Source organism: Mustela nigripes, chromosome 15, assembly GCF_022355385.1.
Source record: "Mustela nigripes isolate SB6536 chromosome 15, MUSNIG.SB6536, whole genome shotgun sequence".
Taxonomy (NCBI): Eukaryota; Metazoa; Chordata; class Mammalia; order Carnivora; family Mustelidae; genus Mustela; species Mustela nigripes.
In genome coordinates, this window is record NC_081571.1 from 17,750,443 (window position 1) to 17,765,677 (window position 15,235).

Below are 15,235 nucleotides of genomic sequence, written 5' to 3' on the forward strand. Positions count from 1 at the left end.
GGGACCTGCTTCCTCCTCTCTCTCTCTCTGCCTGCCTCTCTGCCTACTTGTGATCTCTGTCAAATAAATAAATAAATAATCTTAAAAAAAAAGAAAGAAAGAAAAACAGAGTAAAAAAATTATTTTATTAGATATTCAATAATAGCACAGTCATTTTAACTGTCCTGAGTTTTTGCAAATGTTAGAACAGATTTATTCATTAAAATGATAAAACTCAACTTACTTGTATCTGACAGTTTGTACAGTTTCTGCTGAAACATTGTTAACAATACATTTGGCTGCACATTCCAATCCCTGCCAGACAGTTGAAAATCCTGCAAAAATATTTAGAAGTAAGTAAAACTACAGCAAAACAAATGGACCTTGCGAGGTAAATTTATGGGTCATTGTTACCTTGAACACTACTTGCAGCTACCACCATAGCACCATCCAAGGTAGATTTCCCATTTCTGTCTTTTTTAAGAGATTCTGGAACAAGTTTGCTTCCATGCTTCTTGACGTGTGGAGCCAGTTCCTTTCCAACACAGTTTGCTACAGTGCAAACTCCGTCAACTAATGAAACCATAAAAAGGGGGAAACACTTAGAAAAAATGTATTCTTTCCTTGATTTTACCACTTTTTAGCAAATTTCTTACATGAGCATCTAAAGTTGTTTTATTGTATAATTCAGCAACTCTATATAAGGATGAGAACCAAGGCTGGCCAGTTTTTAAACAAAGGCTATTATTTGGTTTAAAGACACGTTTGCAGAACCTAATGATAAAACTGCCTCTTAAACATAATGTTCTTTTTGGCAACTTGCTTAAAAAAGAAAAACAAAAAACAAAAAACCAAGATTGCTGCAATACAAAACTTGTAGGTCCATCTTTCATGTTTTCCAGCTATGTGTACTTCTGTTTTCTCCACATTGACAAATATTTCACTGAAATAGTAATAAAGTACTTAAATCTATATAAAAGTAAACAAACCAAAATCTGATTGGAAGAATACTGAATAACCAAAAAGATAATCTTACTAAATCTAATGATAATTCATTAAGGAGTTATCTGGCTATCTTAAAATACTAAACTTTAGATCTATGATTCTCAAGGAAGATGAAGAGACATGTTACTTGGGAAGGCTGACATCAGAATCACCAAATCAGCTTAATTCAAACAATACATCCCTTTAACTCCACCCCAACTAAGACACAGTGAGCTGTCCTTAAAAGAACGTGTCATATTTAAGGATAGCAAATACATTCAGAGCCATTCCTTTTCAAAGGCATGGACGCTCCTCTTTCTGACACATCAAAATAATCCTTTAACCAATGTTTCTCAAACTAATATGCAAATAACAATCACCTAGAGATCTTGTTTCTGAATCAGTAATGTGTACCAAATATCTGAAATATTTCCAGAGCTCTCAGATAGGTTGATGTTGTTGCTATAGATCCCACTATGAGTAGCAAGATGATACTGCTTTGTCCTAATCCTTTATTCTTAAGGTTAAATCATCTAAAGGAACATTTAGATTAACCTGAATTAAGAGATCATTTTTAATTTAACTGAAAGAAGTAAAGTCCTCCAAAGTTACTTTACCCAGGAACTGACTGACTTTTGCTGCTCCTCCTGTAGCCTGCTTTGCTATATAAAGTCCCTTGGTCACAGCAGGACTAACTTCCACTGGTTTTTCTTCTGGTTGAATCCGTTCACGGAGTTTAGAAGCACCTTTCTGGATTGCTTTGCCGGTAAATTCAGCACCTTTGACCAAACCCCAGCTCACCCAGGAAGCACCTTTTTATACGAAAATTAAGAAGTCCACAATATTAGAGCTGATTATACCTATAAACCCTTTAATAAATCAAAGGAAAAAACCCAAGGAATTCAATGTTCAGATCCTAAACGCACCATAAGCTTTTAAGCCAACTTTACAATTGTAATTTTCTACCTGGAATACACTTTTTCTAAGTAAATTTATCTTTCAGTACTTAGGTCACAGATTACTCAGTAACATATTTCTGTATACTTTGCTGCTACTACAACTTGTAGGTATCTATACATTATTTATCATACTATTATTACTATTGTTAGGGACTAATTTTGGGTTTTGGTGCCAATAACACAGTATTTGGCTTGAGGACCCAGGCTTCCTTGTTCTTGCCTTAGTCCAGGTACCACTTTTCCTCTATGAAGTGCTGAGGGGTTTAGACACAAATGATGCAAATTAGAAACCAATAAACCTGCTAGATCTCAAACATCAGGGCAGAACTCTTGCTTGCTTGCTTTAGACAAAAGGCACAAGGCAGGGTCCTGTTCTTCCCTCAATCCCAAACCCAAATCCCATGATCTCCACACCTTTTAATTTATAACATAAACCTGAATGACAAAGAGAGAAGAATACTCAATACATAAGAAGAAAACGGGAAGCCTAGATGGTTTGGCCATTTCTCATGAGAGTAGTTCCCAGTCCTTTGGTTTTGCTCAATGTTTCTTAGAGCATACACGAAAAATGAGACTGTCAAGACAGAAAGCAGGATAGCATAGACTTCTCTAGTGAAAAGTCCCTGTGTACACTTGAGGAAAGGAGAAGTGGGAAGAGATGGAAAAAGAAAGGAAAAATCCCCAGGAGAATAGTTTCCCCTAAGAAGAAGAAGAAGGCGTTACCTTGCCTTGGAGAGCTTACAATTTTAAATATTTCCTTTTTGGCTATACCCTGAAAAAAGCAGCTTTTAAAGCTAGACATATAAAATACCTAAGTATATTCTCCAAAGGTATGTGGCAAGGTTTTTATGTAATTACTCTGGCCGGTGAGTGAGTAAGCATCCAGTGACATGTGAAAATCCTGTTTATTTAAAAATATGAACAATGAAAAATAAAAATAAATAAAAAACAATGAAATAAAGTTGCCAAGTGGTAACTGATTAGAAAAACTGTTGTGTTTCTCTTCCTGTTTCAGTCAACATTTCCACCTCTAGCTCAAACACTACCCCCACTGTCCTCCCCTGCAGGAGGACCAGGTCTCAAACCCAGACACAGTATCTTCCAGCAAAGAATTCCCATAACAATGTAGGGACTGAAGACCTCTATTAAAAATATACATAAGGTGTTTGCTGTTAATTTACAGGTTGAAAAGATTTAAGAAGTAAAAAACTGGCTGAACTTGAAGAAGGAAGACTGAGAAATCATAAATGACAATGAAGCAAAGGAAAGCTTAAGTAGACTATACTCCTACAATAAAATAAACAAGAGGGACAGAGTCCATTGATGACTAAGAATAAATGGAAATTAGATAAGTGAAAAGTCATAAGATTGAGAAAGAGAAATACTAGATGCAAATTATAAAGAAGTTATCACCATGAAAGAGTGTATAATAGAGATAATACTTTAAAACCTAAGTATTACAATAGAAGATCAGGAAATGTAGTATTTTACTGGTAGCTATTAAGATCTTTTAAATGGCATGTGTAGAGCAAGATACAGATTTACTCTATCCACATTAATCTTATATGCAACCATTTAATGGCATGCCATCCAGGCAATGGATGTTTGCTGAATAAATGAGAAATTGCCAGATGACTTAAAATGATCTCGCTCAAATCTAACCCAATGCAGCTCAAATCTAACCCAATGCAGCTGGGTACTCTTATCAGTCTATAGTTGATGACCCTCTACCTCTTGCCAAATGAGCTTATTAAAATCGCCATCTAAAATGTTTGGCAGTTGCCTTCTTAAATGTGTAATTCTAGCCTTTCAAGCCAATATGCTACACAGGTAAATTTTAAGCAGTAACTTCATGTTTTTTCACTTTTTATATTCACAAAACACCGTACTGTAACTTTTACTGATCTTTACTGATCTTCACACACTAGATAGGAACAAACCATGGGATAAAGTGATTAAGCTCTTTAGTTCCCTGATTACTTATCTTTGTATAGAGCCTGCATGAGTCAGGTAGAAACTGTCTCCGGACAGATCAGATCACTTTCCCTGGAGTAAATCTTGAATATTTTCTGCCACTTTTTTTTATTACCTGTAACTTAAGTATTTGATGAGCTAGGTGGTTTTCATTCTACCTATTAAAAAGCACATAAAGAGGTATATACTCTGAGTGGCAGTTAAATAATTTTAATGTAACCAACTATTAGGGCTATTGTTAGAACTGAGGAGATAAGAAGAAAAGAAAAGAGTTGTAAAAGCCTACTAAAGTCTCAAGTAGTAAAGCAGTCCCCTAAGTGTTATCAGAGTGTGATTTTTGCTCATTTTCAAATGATGCACCACTCAGATTTACTCTAAAGCGATCTGTCCCCAGAATTAGCTGATTCTAAGGGTACTCTGCTCTTTGAATAGAACCAGTACATGTAATCTGTGTGGTACTTAGGAGGCCTAAAACTTAGTGACATAGAGGGGCACCTGGGTGGCTCAGTCATTAAGTGTCTGCTTTTAGCTCAAGTCATGATCCCAGAGTCCTGGGATTGAGTCCTTCATTGGGCTCCCTGATCAGCAGGAAGGCTCCTTCTCCTCTTCCACTCTCCCAGCTTGTGTTCCTTCTCTCACTGTCTCTCTCAAATAAGTAAATAAAATCTTAAAAAACAAACAAACAAAAAAACTTAGTGGCATACAATACTTTCCAAAGGTAGCCAAATAGTATCACCTGTTCATGTTCTTTCAACATGACCTTAACATTCCTCCCATTGAGATGTGGGGTAGGTCTATGTCACATCCCCTTAAATCTGTTATCTTCTTGTAGTGAGAGATACTGGAAACTTCTAAGAATTTGTTAGAAAGGATATGTGGCTTCTGCCTGTTTCCTATATCATTCATGCTTGGAACCCTGGGCTACCATGTAGAAGCCTGACTAGCTTAAGGTTGCTAAGCTGTCAAACACATGGAAATCATGTCTAGGTACTCTATTTGGCAGTCCTAGATTTTGAGCTCTTCTAACCCAGATGCCAGATTTGTGAATAAAGGAGACTTCAGATGATTCCAGCCCCCAGCTACTGAGTCACTAGTCAGTCTTTGGGTCTTCCTGGCTGAGGTCCTGCTATCATGAAGCAGATGTAAGCCATCCTTGTTGTGACCTTTTGGAATACCTGGCCCACAGTACCACAAACAAATGTTTGTTGTTTGATGCCATTAAGGTTGGGATGGTTTGTCACACAGGAATAATAAATAGAACTATCTTGAGCAGTAAGAATTAAAAAAACTTAAGAAAATAACCTTTGAAATTAGTTATCTACTTATATGTGAATATAGGCAAAATTTCTGAATGCTGACCTAACAGCCTAGCAATCTGTAAAGTTATGGGACAGGATAGTAAGAGTGAAGATTTTTCTTTAGAACGTCTTTGAAAATCTTTATCAAGGCTAAATTTTAACTATTAAAATTGTAACTGAAAAACATGGCTTTGTCTTATCTCTAGCAGCTCTCTGACATGGGCAAAATATTATGTTAGTTCCTAGTTAATTAATTTTCACTTATTTTAGTTTGTTGGTTTTTCATGTTGAAGGTTTCCTCTGCTTTAGACATCTTTATTATTTTAATGGGTTTTTAGTGCAGTGATGGAAATCTATACTGACAGTCTTTTAAATGACTTGTCAAGATCTCTTTACAGGGTCACAAATTTGGCTTACTAAAGAGTGACTGGCAATGTTTTTAAAAATAAAATAGAAGGTCTAAAAATCTGAGAGCTAAAACAGTTGAAAAGCCAAAATGTTAATGAATAAACGTGGAAAGACATGTCAGTAACGATCATTCTGGTTTTGGTTTTTTTTTAAAGATTTTATTTATTTATTTGACAGACAGAGATCATAAGTAGGCAGAGAGGCAGGCAGAGAGAGAGAGGAAGGGAAGCAGGCTCCCTGCTGAGAGGACAGCCCAATGTGGGGCTCCCAGGACCCTGGGATCATGACCCAAGCCGAAGGCAGAGGCTTCAACCCACTGAGCCACCCAGGTGCCCCGATAATTCTGGTTTTAAAATAACTGATCTGATATCCTTTCTAACCAGAATTAAATAGTACAGCCTACATCCCAAACAGCTTAGCTATAATCCTCAGGTCTCTTCATACCTCCATTGCAGTGTGGTTAGGGAATGCTACTTTGCTTCCAAAGACGGGATGAGTTCCTCATCACTTTTTTTAGAAGAAGAGGAAGGGGGAAAAGGGGAGAAAAGGATTGAAGAAGAATTTCAAAGAAGAATGGAAAATAACTAATTTTATGTTCAGAAGAGCTATCCTGAGAGCCTGGGGATTCCCAAAGATTTTGACTACCAATTTTCCCTAGAGTGAAACAGAAAATAGTCAAGAATTTCTACCTATGTGATAATATATAATGTTCTAAAAGACTAGTTCCTCTGTTTTAAAGTATTTATAAAATGATCATTTAGAACCAAAATACAAAATACTGTCCTTCTAAGTATTCTCTTATGTATTCCAAAGGTTTCACATTATAGGGAAAAAAAATTAACATTACTGTTATACCTGACAAAATATTTTGAGCCACTTTCTCACTCCATTCAGGTAATTCCTTTGCTTTTTCTTCTGAAACTGGTTCATAGGGTACAATGTGACTCAGATTAACTTCTTCACTTGAAGTGTCTTTAGCCTAGTAAAAATGTTTCAAATGTAAAACAATAAAGAAAAATTATAATGGGAAAATATAATAAGCATTATGTAATAAAATATTAAGCCAACAAATGTTAGATATAATTAATAAAAATACCTCCAGCCAACATAGTTACCAGTATATTTTATAACAGAAAGCAAAATACCACAACTGCCATAAAGCTTAAAAATATCCTGGTCTTATATAAGGTCTCCCTGGAAAGTAAGGTTTAAATATCAACATACTTCCAATATAGCATTTATCAAATCATATTTAAACTGATGAGATTATGAGTTCCTTCATAAACTTATCAACCCCTTGATGGCAGTATGCACATGATACTCAGTAAGATTTAAAACATTTGTTATATGACTCAATCAGTAAGGAAGGATGTATCCAAATAAACTGGTTTTGATAGAAATCAAGTAAAAGCAAGTAAAATATATAAACACTGCTATTCCATCTAAATGGAAATAGGGACACAGATATACCTGCATTTTGCTAATTTAACAGTTGTTATGAGAACTAGAGTCAACACTTAAAATGTCAAAGCTAAATTTATTCATTCTAAGAAATTAACAGCAGGCTAACTCAGACCTCATAATACTCTAAAATTTCTTGAAAATCAAACTTCCCAATGGAAATATGAAGAGAACTTCACTTAAAATATAAAACATTAAAAATGAAATGAAAACTTCTGTGGGGGGGAGGGGAAGCCATTCCTAATTAAAACCCAAAGACAAAATGAACATAATATTAGGAACTTCTATCTTAAATAATGAGCCAAAGTCCTAATACATAGAAAGCCCCCGGAAATCAGGAAGAAAGACTAGCAATCCAAAATGGACAAATGACAAGAGTAGACATGCCACAGGACACAAAATTCAAAGAACCCCTAAGCAGATACACAACACCACTCACAATAAAATCAATGCAAATTACGATATTCCAATACACAATTTCTTATCTATCAGACTGCCAAAATACAGAGGCTGATCACCCACTCTGTGGACTAAGCTATGAAGAAACAGGTTTCCTATGATGCCGGTGGAAGTGCTAAAGAGTATAGTCCTTAGGGAGGGCAACTTAGCAAAATCTATCAAAATTACAAATGTATTTATTTTCTGACTCAGTAACCCCACTTCTAAGAGTGTATTTGATGAATTACCTGCAAATGTATGAATCAATGGATCTACAAAGCTACTCACTGAAGCGGTTTCTAACAGCAAAAGCCTACAATCATCCAAAGACTCAATAGATTGGTTAGAGAAAACTATCATAAATCCATACAATGAAATATGAGGTAGCTATAAAAAAGAGTGAGAGGGTTCTCCATTTATAACACTGAAAGATCCCCAGAATTTATTCAAATAAATTATTTATGCAAATAAATTTATTTATTCAAATAAATTCTTATACCTTTGGTATAAGAAAGGGAGAGAAATCTGTTTTTATTTGCTTTTACCTGCCTCAAGAAACCTAGGGAAGAAACACAAGATCTTGATAAAAAGTGATTACCTACTATGGCAGGGACAATGACATGGACAAAAGTGGGAGTAGAGTTTTTCAATGTATATACCTGTTTATATAATTTGATTTTTTTAGTTAACAAATTAAATTTCTTAAAAATAGAAGTTTTAAATGATGTGAAAAATTTCCAAACATACTAAGTAAAAAGAAAGGCGCAAAACAGTATGTCTTCCATTCATATTCTTATGTGAATGTGTGCATATACACGTATATTCATACACAAAATAAATGTGTATGTTTATATGTTTGAATGTATCTGCAAGGACAAGAAGCTAGCAATAATATATCTAGAGCAAGGAGGTAGGTGGCTAAGGGATAGATAGGAATGGGAGGCAGAATTACTTTTCACTAAGTACCATCTGTATTTGCTTTTTATGCAAATTAAAAATTTTTAAAAAATTTTTAATAAATATATTTCTTGGCACCATCTTGGACTCCCAGTGTCCTCCACAAAGCTGGTCTAAGATGTTCAACATAATCTACAAATAAATGTAGAATATTCAAGGGGTACTTGGGTGGCTCAGTTGGTTAAGTGTCTGCCTTCAGCTCAGGTTATGATTCCAGGGTCCTGGGGTCTAGCCCCATGTTAGGCTCCCTGATGGGCAGGAGTCTGCTTCTCCTTCTCCCTCTGCCTCCATCTTGCTTGTGCTCTCTCTCTCTCTCAAATAAATACAATTTTTAAAAAAAAATTTTAAAGTGCGGACTATTCAAGTGGTATGATAATGCTAAGATAATTACTGAGCACTTACAATATGGAATAAAACAATTAACAATACAAAACTTTGTAATTCAATACTCACACAATGGTATTTTCTTTCTTCATGTATTTGCATATGTTACTACTTCTGCCTAGAATCTCCTTCAAACTGCTATGTGTATGACCAAATTTTGCTTCATCTTTCAGGAGTTATCTTAGTCACAATGCCCTCTCAGAAGCCTTCCTTACTGCTTCCCACACTACTATAGGCTCACACTTATTGATGAAGCTAGGTTGTATATTAGATGGTGCAATCTAGCCTACTATATAACCTATGTACCTTCATCTAATGATCACACTGGCTAGAAATCCTCTTTACTAATCTGTCCTCCCCAACAGACAAGAAATTTCTTGAGATAAGAAATTTAACTTTTCCAGAATGCTCAGCATTCTAGCACTAAAATACCTTACTGAACTTCCTGCCACTTGGACCATATCATATACTCAGGATCTAAGAAATGAAAAACTACTAAACATATTTTTTGAAGACTTATTTACTTATAAGAAAGTAAATGCTCAAGTGGGGGGTGGAAGGGCTGATGGAGAGGGATAAAGAGTGTCAAGCAGACTGTGCTGAGCATAAAACTGGATGTGGAGCTCAATCCCAGGACCCCAAGATCTAGACCTGAGTCAAAACCAAAAGTCAGATGTTCAAGTGACTGTGCCAAGGCATTCCACTACTAAACATATTTTTAAAAAATTCATTTTCTTTCCTGATAACCATCCATAAAGAAACAAGGGACTGAATAAAAATGGTGGTGTAAGGAAAAGCATACGTAACCCCAAGATTCTGGTGTATTAAGGAAGGTAGAGAACAACATTAATGTAAATACAAAAATTTCTCAAATACTTCAAAAAAATCTATCCCCCAAAACATAGAATATCTTTTAAAACAGGGTAAGTAACAATATTAAACAATAAAAACAATATTAAAGCTGATTCTAATTATTTTTGCCAGTGATCAGTTTGTGAATTTGGAAGTTGCTCTGCTTTGGTAAACAGGGATAAGACTTTATAAATAATTGAAACTGGTAAAAGGTACCATTAGAATAGGACACACACACATACCACCTTATTGCTTTTTTACTTACTTTATTTACTTTTTTCCCCCTTTTTCCTTTATGACGCACATCCTTATTGTCTTGGTCCAACTGTCTTACATCAGTGCCACTGGCTTCCTTCAGTTGGTCAGAGGAGCATCTAGCTCTTCCAGGGATTTGGAATTCATTTTCTCCTTCTGCCCGGTTCCAGTTTGCCTAGGAGGTAGACTAAACCTTAGATCAAATTTGAATTTTCTCTAAATTGTGTTATAATAATGTGCTTGTTCAAACACTGATGTGTTTAACAGTCTATAAGTACAACCACTTTTGCCGGTCTTTCCTCTATACTTTTATCTCATCACCAAACCTCAATCCCTTGAGTTCTTTAGTTCACAGCATATGGGCTTAACCAAATTTCTAAAGACAAAGCATAAAAGATAAACTTAGAGAAGTTGTTAGTATAAGCTATCACTAAGTCAGATGTAGCTACATTTGAATTTAATTAAATAACAAATGGTAAGGTTTAGGAAACGTGTAAAACTAAATGCCATCAAAGGCAATGAACAAAACTCATGTCCAGTTTAACCACTCTGCATTGCTGGAAGACTGATTTTGCTTTCTGTTTTTGCACTTAATATTGAAGGCATTTTGCTCACATATACTTTGCTGAATGAATACTTAAGAGTAAAGACAAGTCAAAATTATAGCTAGTAACTAACTTCCATTTACAGTTGGAAGTTCTGGGACAACACAGCAAACTAAAAATGACGCGCAACCAAAAAGTAAACATAAAAGTAAGATAGGTCCAGTGAATGTAGGGGTAAAGGGAGTAACTGCTCCGTGATAGATCTGAAATAATTAAGAATGTCATTTCATTCAGCCAGTAAATAGCAAAGCTAAGACTTGAGCTCTTCCCATTTGACCAAGTTTTTGCCTTTGTCAACTACTCTCCATGAGCACACTGAGGCTACATACATTTCTGTAAGGGTACCACATGTTTTGTTACCATAGTTTAAGTGTATAGCATTGGCTATGGTAAAGTGTATGTTGATCACCAGATCATTCTCATAATACGGTCCGTACACCTAACGCTAGAGAGGACCCTGCTCTTATGCTTAGTGAGTAGTCTGTTCTTGTCACCTGTGATCTTTTCAAGATAGTGTAGAATGAAAGTGTATTCTACTTCCTAAGAAAACAGGAATGGAAGTTTTAAGACTGAACACAAAGGCAACTATTTTGCGAAATATTCCCTGATCTCTTTCCTGAACTTTTATTTCATTACCTGTCATCATCCTGCATTGGATTATTTAGCAGAATGTAAGTGCCTGAGAATAAGAGCTATTAAATGGTATCTTTAAAGTCAGTCTCTTGTTCTGTCTTCCCATCCATCATTTAACATATTACCTAGTTAAAGAAGAGATTCTAAATATACATTGACTGAAGTGGTGAATAAAAGAGTATACTATCATGCTGTCAATATCCTTCAACTTCAGAATAAAAAATATTTCCCCCCTATTGTCGTACATCAGGATGGGGAAGAATACCTGAGAACACCTCTCCTTAATACTCTGTATTTTAACTCCTTATGACAGATCAACACATGGGGAGAAAAAAAAATAAAAGCTTAATTAGGCAAGTTCATAGGATGACAGACCATATTTTAAACTGCACTTTATTTTCTCTTTATTTAGTTTTATTTATCACAAGAACAAAGACGATTCCCTCAAGTAAAACCTGTTTCTTCCTCAAAATGACAATCATATCCTTAAAATGTCCAACATAACCCATCTGCTAATGCCAAAATTACCTTCACTTCACCATTCAGTCCCATTAGGCTTTTTTTCCAATTGAACAGGAAGACTGTGGTGATAACAAGAGCTAACATTCACAGAACATTATTACTTGTCAGCACTGATATAAGACAGTTAATGTATTAAACTTTAATCTTTACTACAGCCCAATAAAGTAAATATTATTCCCATTTTATGATAGAGAAACTAAAAAGATCAATAACTTTAGTAAAACAGCTATTAATGCAAGAGTTCAAATTCAAATCCAGGTAAACTGACGCTAAAGCCCCAAATCTTTTTCACTATTTATGGCCAATTTCTAACTAGTATTTGTGAACACACGAGCAAATTATATATTCTCATTTTTCTAATTTTGATCATATAACATCCTATTACAATTTCTTTAAAAATGAGTGCTTACATTAAAATAGATTTCATTCTAAAGATGATCACACAAGTTACCTGAAGCCGAAGGTCAGACATCTGTCTTAATAAATCCTCAAAAAGTTCTCTATCATCCTCTGGTAATTCAGAAGACAAGACAACCCCCACAAAGCATCCTGACGCTTGTAACATGGTATCAGGAAACATGTAGGCTCCCACCGTACATTTAAGAACTGGAGATCTATCAGGAACTAGAGGATACAACCAGTCACAAACCTGAAAGGATTAATTAGAAAAAAAAAAAACAAAACCAATGAATAAAACTAGGTTTTCACTGGTTTGAGAATTGTTATACCATAGAATATTTTAAAATTCTAAATGCATTTTACAAGACTTTACAAAATCATGAGCATCAACAAATCCCCACTAAAACTTAGCCATTTGCTGGTCTGATCTTTGTGTAGATCACTCACAAGAACTGTCCTAAAACTGTTATTGCTCTACTATAGTCTTCAAATTGGTGGCCTTAAATAGCCCACAGATAACCAATAATGAGTTTAGTTTAAATAACAAAGTAAATTAAGACTTTCTTTATAATTCAAATTAGACATGCTTTTGTGGAAATAAAATCAAACCATTTTCAAGTACATGTATTTACTGATTTAATAATGCTTGCAATTCCATGAAGTTAGATATTGTCATTTTATGTACAAGAATATCGAGGCACAAAGAGGTTAATTAAGTTGCTCTGAGTCTGTGAAAAAAGTGGAGACAGTATTTAGACACAAGCAATCTGGCACCAGAGAAGCCAAACAATTCCTTTAATTAGAACCCAGCATTTACAGAGGCATCTGGGTGGCTCAGTTGGCTAAACATTTGACTTATTCTGGCTCAGGTCACAATCTCGAGGTCATGATAACACAGAGTCTGCTTTGAGATTCTCTCTCTCCTCTCCCTCTGCCCCTTACTCCACAGTACACTCTCTTAATAACAAAATCTAAAACAAAAAACAAAAAAAGAAACCCAGCCTTCACAATGCTGCTTAATTTTTTTTTTTTTTACTAAGTCTGAGAACCTGATGTGACATAGCTAGAACATTACATTCTATCAAAATATTGTTAAATGAATCAAAAAGCATGAAAGATTTCATATAACAAAAATGGAAAATTCTGGTACACTGCCATCATCTCTGACCAACAGAATAAACCTAAAAGGATCAGAGTATCCAAGTCTGATTCTTTCTTGGAAAATCCTTAATAACCCTTTTTAAATTCTTCTTTTATAAATTCTCTTTTTCAGTCACCTCAAACACCACTCTTCTTCATCTTTTACAAGTCAAGCTTTAGAGAAGTCATAATAAAACTGATTACTGTGTCTTCCAAAGTATGATGTATTGCCATAAGTGGTATATGAAATGACTTTAAGTAATATATCAGATTATTTAAATTTGAATAGTAATGTATTTCAATATATTAAGAAGAAATACATCTATCCCTCAACTTCCCAGCTGTTATATTGGTTGGGATAATAAAATTAACAAATGAGACATTTATTTATCTATTTATCTATGTATCTTTTATCTATTTATTTAAGAGAAGGGAGGTAGAGCAGAGGAAGAGGGAGAATCTTAACCTTGAGACCATGATCTGAGCTGAAGTCAAGAATTGAACACTTAACTGACTGAGCCACCCAGGAACGCCAACAAATGAGACATTTAAATTGAAATACTGAGGGGCGCCTGGGTGGCTCAGTGGGTTAAGCCGCTGCCTTCGGCTCAGGTCATGATCTCAGGGTCCTGGGATGGAGTCCTGCATCGGGCTCTCTGCTCAGCAGGGAGCCTGCTTCCCACCTCTCTCTCTCTGCCTGCCTCTCTGTCTACTGTGATCTCTCTCTGTCAAATAAATAAATAAAATCTTCAAAAAAAATTGAAATATTGAGAAAGTAATAATAGCAGAGATATGAAACTGACAAAACAAAGTTGCAAAGGTTGTACTTAAAAGAACTAAAATTTGATAAAGTTTCCTTTATTGTTATGATTTCTCTACATTCTGGACACCTTGATTTAACTGGGGTATCCAAATCTTCTGAACCAAAACTTTATAGACCTTTCTCAAGGTCTATTTTTTCTCAATGATCTACCTGTAATGGTAGATCATTACAGGTTGGAGGGCTTATCCCCCACAGGCTGATTTCTCCCAGATTCACTTTCAGAGAACAACCTTATGTCTAAGTTCTAATGAACTGACTACAAATTTAATAGGTTTAAAAAGTATATTAAATTAAAACCTAAAGAAATATAGTTTTTAGAAACCCTAGAATTCTATGCCTGCCTACTTAAGACCAAATTAATTTCTAATTTCACAAACAGACCTACAGGGATTTCTGCAGTTTAAGAAGTTATATTTTAAAAAATTTTATTTAACTTCTAATACTCAGTTGATTTAGTGTTTGTTTTTTAGAACAGAGACATTCAGTGAACACATGTTAACTGCCTTTAGGTCACTGTTAGAAATATCTGAATACATGAAAATAAGACCCTCTTCAAGAGACTCAAACTTTGGGTGCAATTTATTATTTACAACCAAAAATAGGAGATACTAGAAAGATTAAAAACACTTTATTTAAAGCACTCAAACAGGACAAATTTTTACTAGAGAACAAATCATTTTAATGGTTGAGCTCATGTAATTAAGTAGAGTGTTTCTGATACTTACTTTCCATCATCTCCAGTAGCCTGAGCCCCAAAAGTTTTTTATTTTTATTGGACTTTATTTTATGTATGTATGTATGTATTATGAATGTGTGTACATTGGGGAAGGAGAGGGAGGAGAGAGAGAATTTTTTTTTTAAATATTGTATTTATTCAGTTGAGAGGGAGAGAAGCACAAGCAGGAGGGGAAGGTCAGAGAGAGAGGGAGAAGCAGACTCCCTGCAGAGCAGGGGGCCAGACGTGGGGCTCAATCCCAGGAACCTGAGATCATGACCCAAGCCAAAGGCAGATACTCAACTAACTGAGCTATCCAGGTATGCAAGGAAGAGAAGAGAATCTTAAGCAGGCTCCATGCCCAATGTGGAGCTCTGCTCCATAACACAACCCTGAGATCATGACCTGCTCTGAAATCAAGAGTCTAACACTTAACTGACTGAGCCATC

General features: G+C 35.2%; 1 protein-coding gene across 2 annotated transcripts in view; it reads right to left on the bottom strand.

The window, feature by feature from the left end:
* The window catches only part of SPART (spartin), a 38,258-nt gene that overhangs the window by 17,395 nt on the left and 5,628 nt on the right, over positions 1-15,235 (bottom strand). For both annotated transcript variants that reach the window (XM_059377723.1, XM_059377722.1), the window contains exons 3-8: positions 12,161-12,358; positions 9,960-10,124; positions 6,458-6,581; positions 1,581-1,775; positions 394-552; positions 224-314 (exon numbers count right to left, since the gene is read on the bottom strand). In XM_059377723.1, the coding sequence (XP_059233706.1) occupies positions 224-314; positions 394-552; positions 1,581-1,775; positions 6,458-6,581; positions 9,960-10,124; positions 12,161-12,358 (932 nt within the window). The remainder of the gene's footprint in view (positions 1-223; positions 315-393; positions 553-1,580; positions 1,776-6,457; positions 6,582-9,959; positions 10,125-12,160; positions 12,359-15,235) is intronic.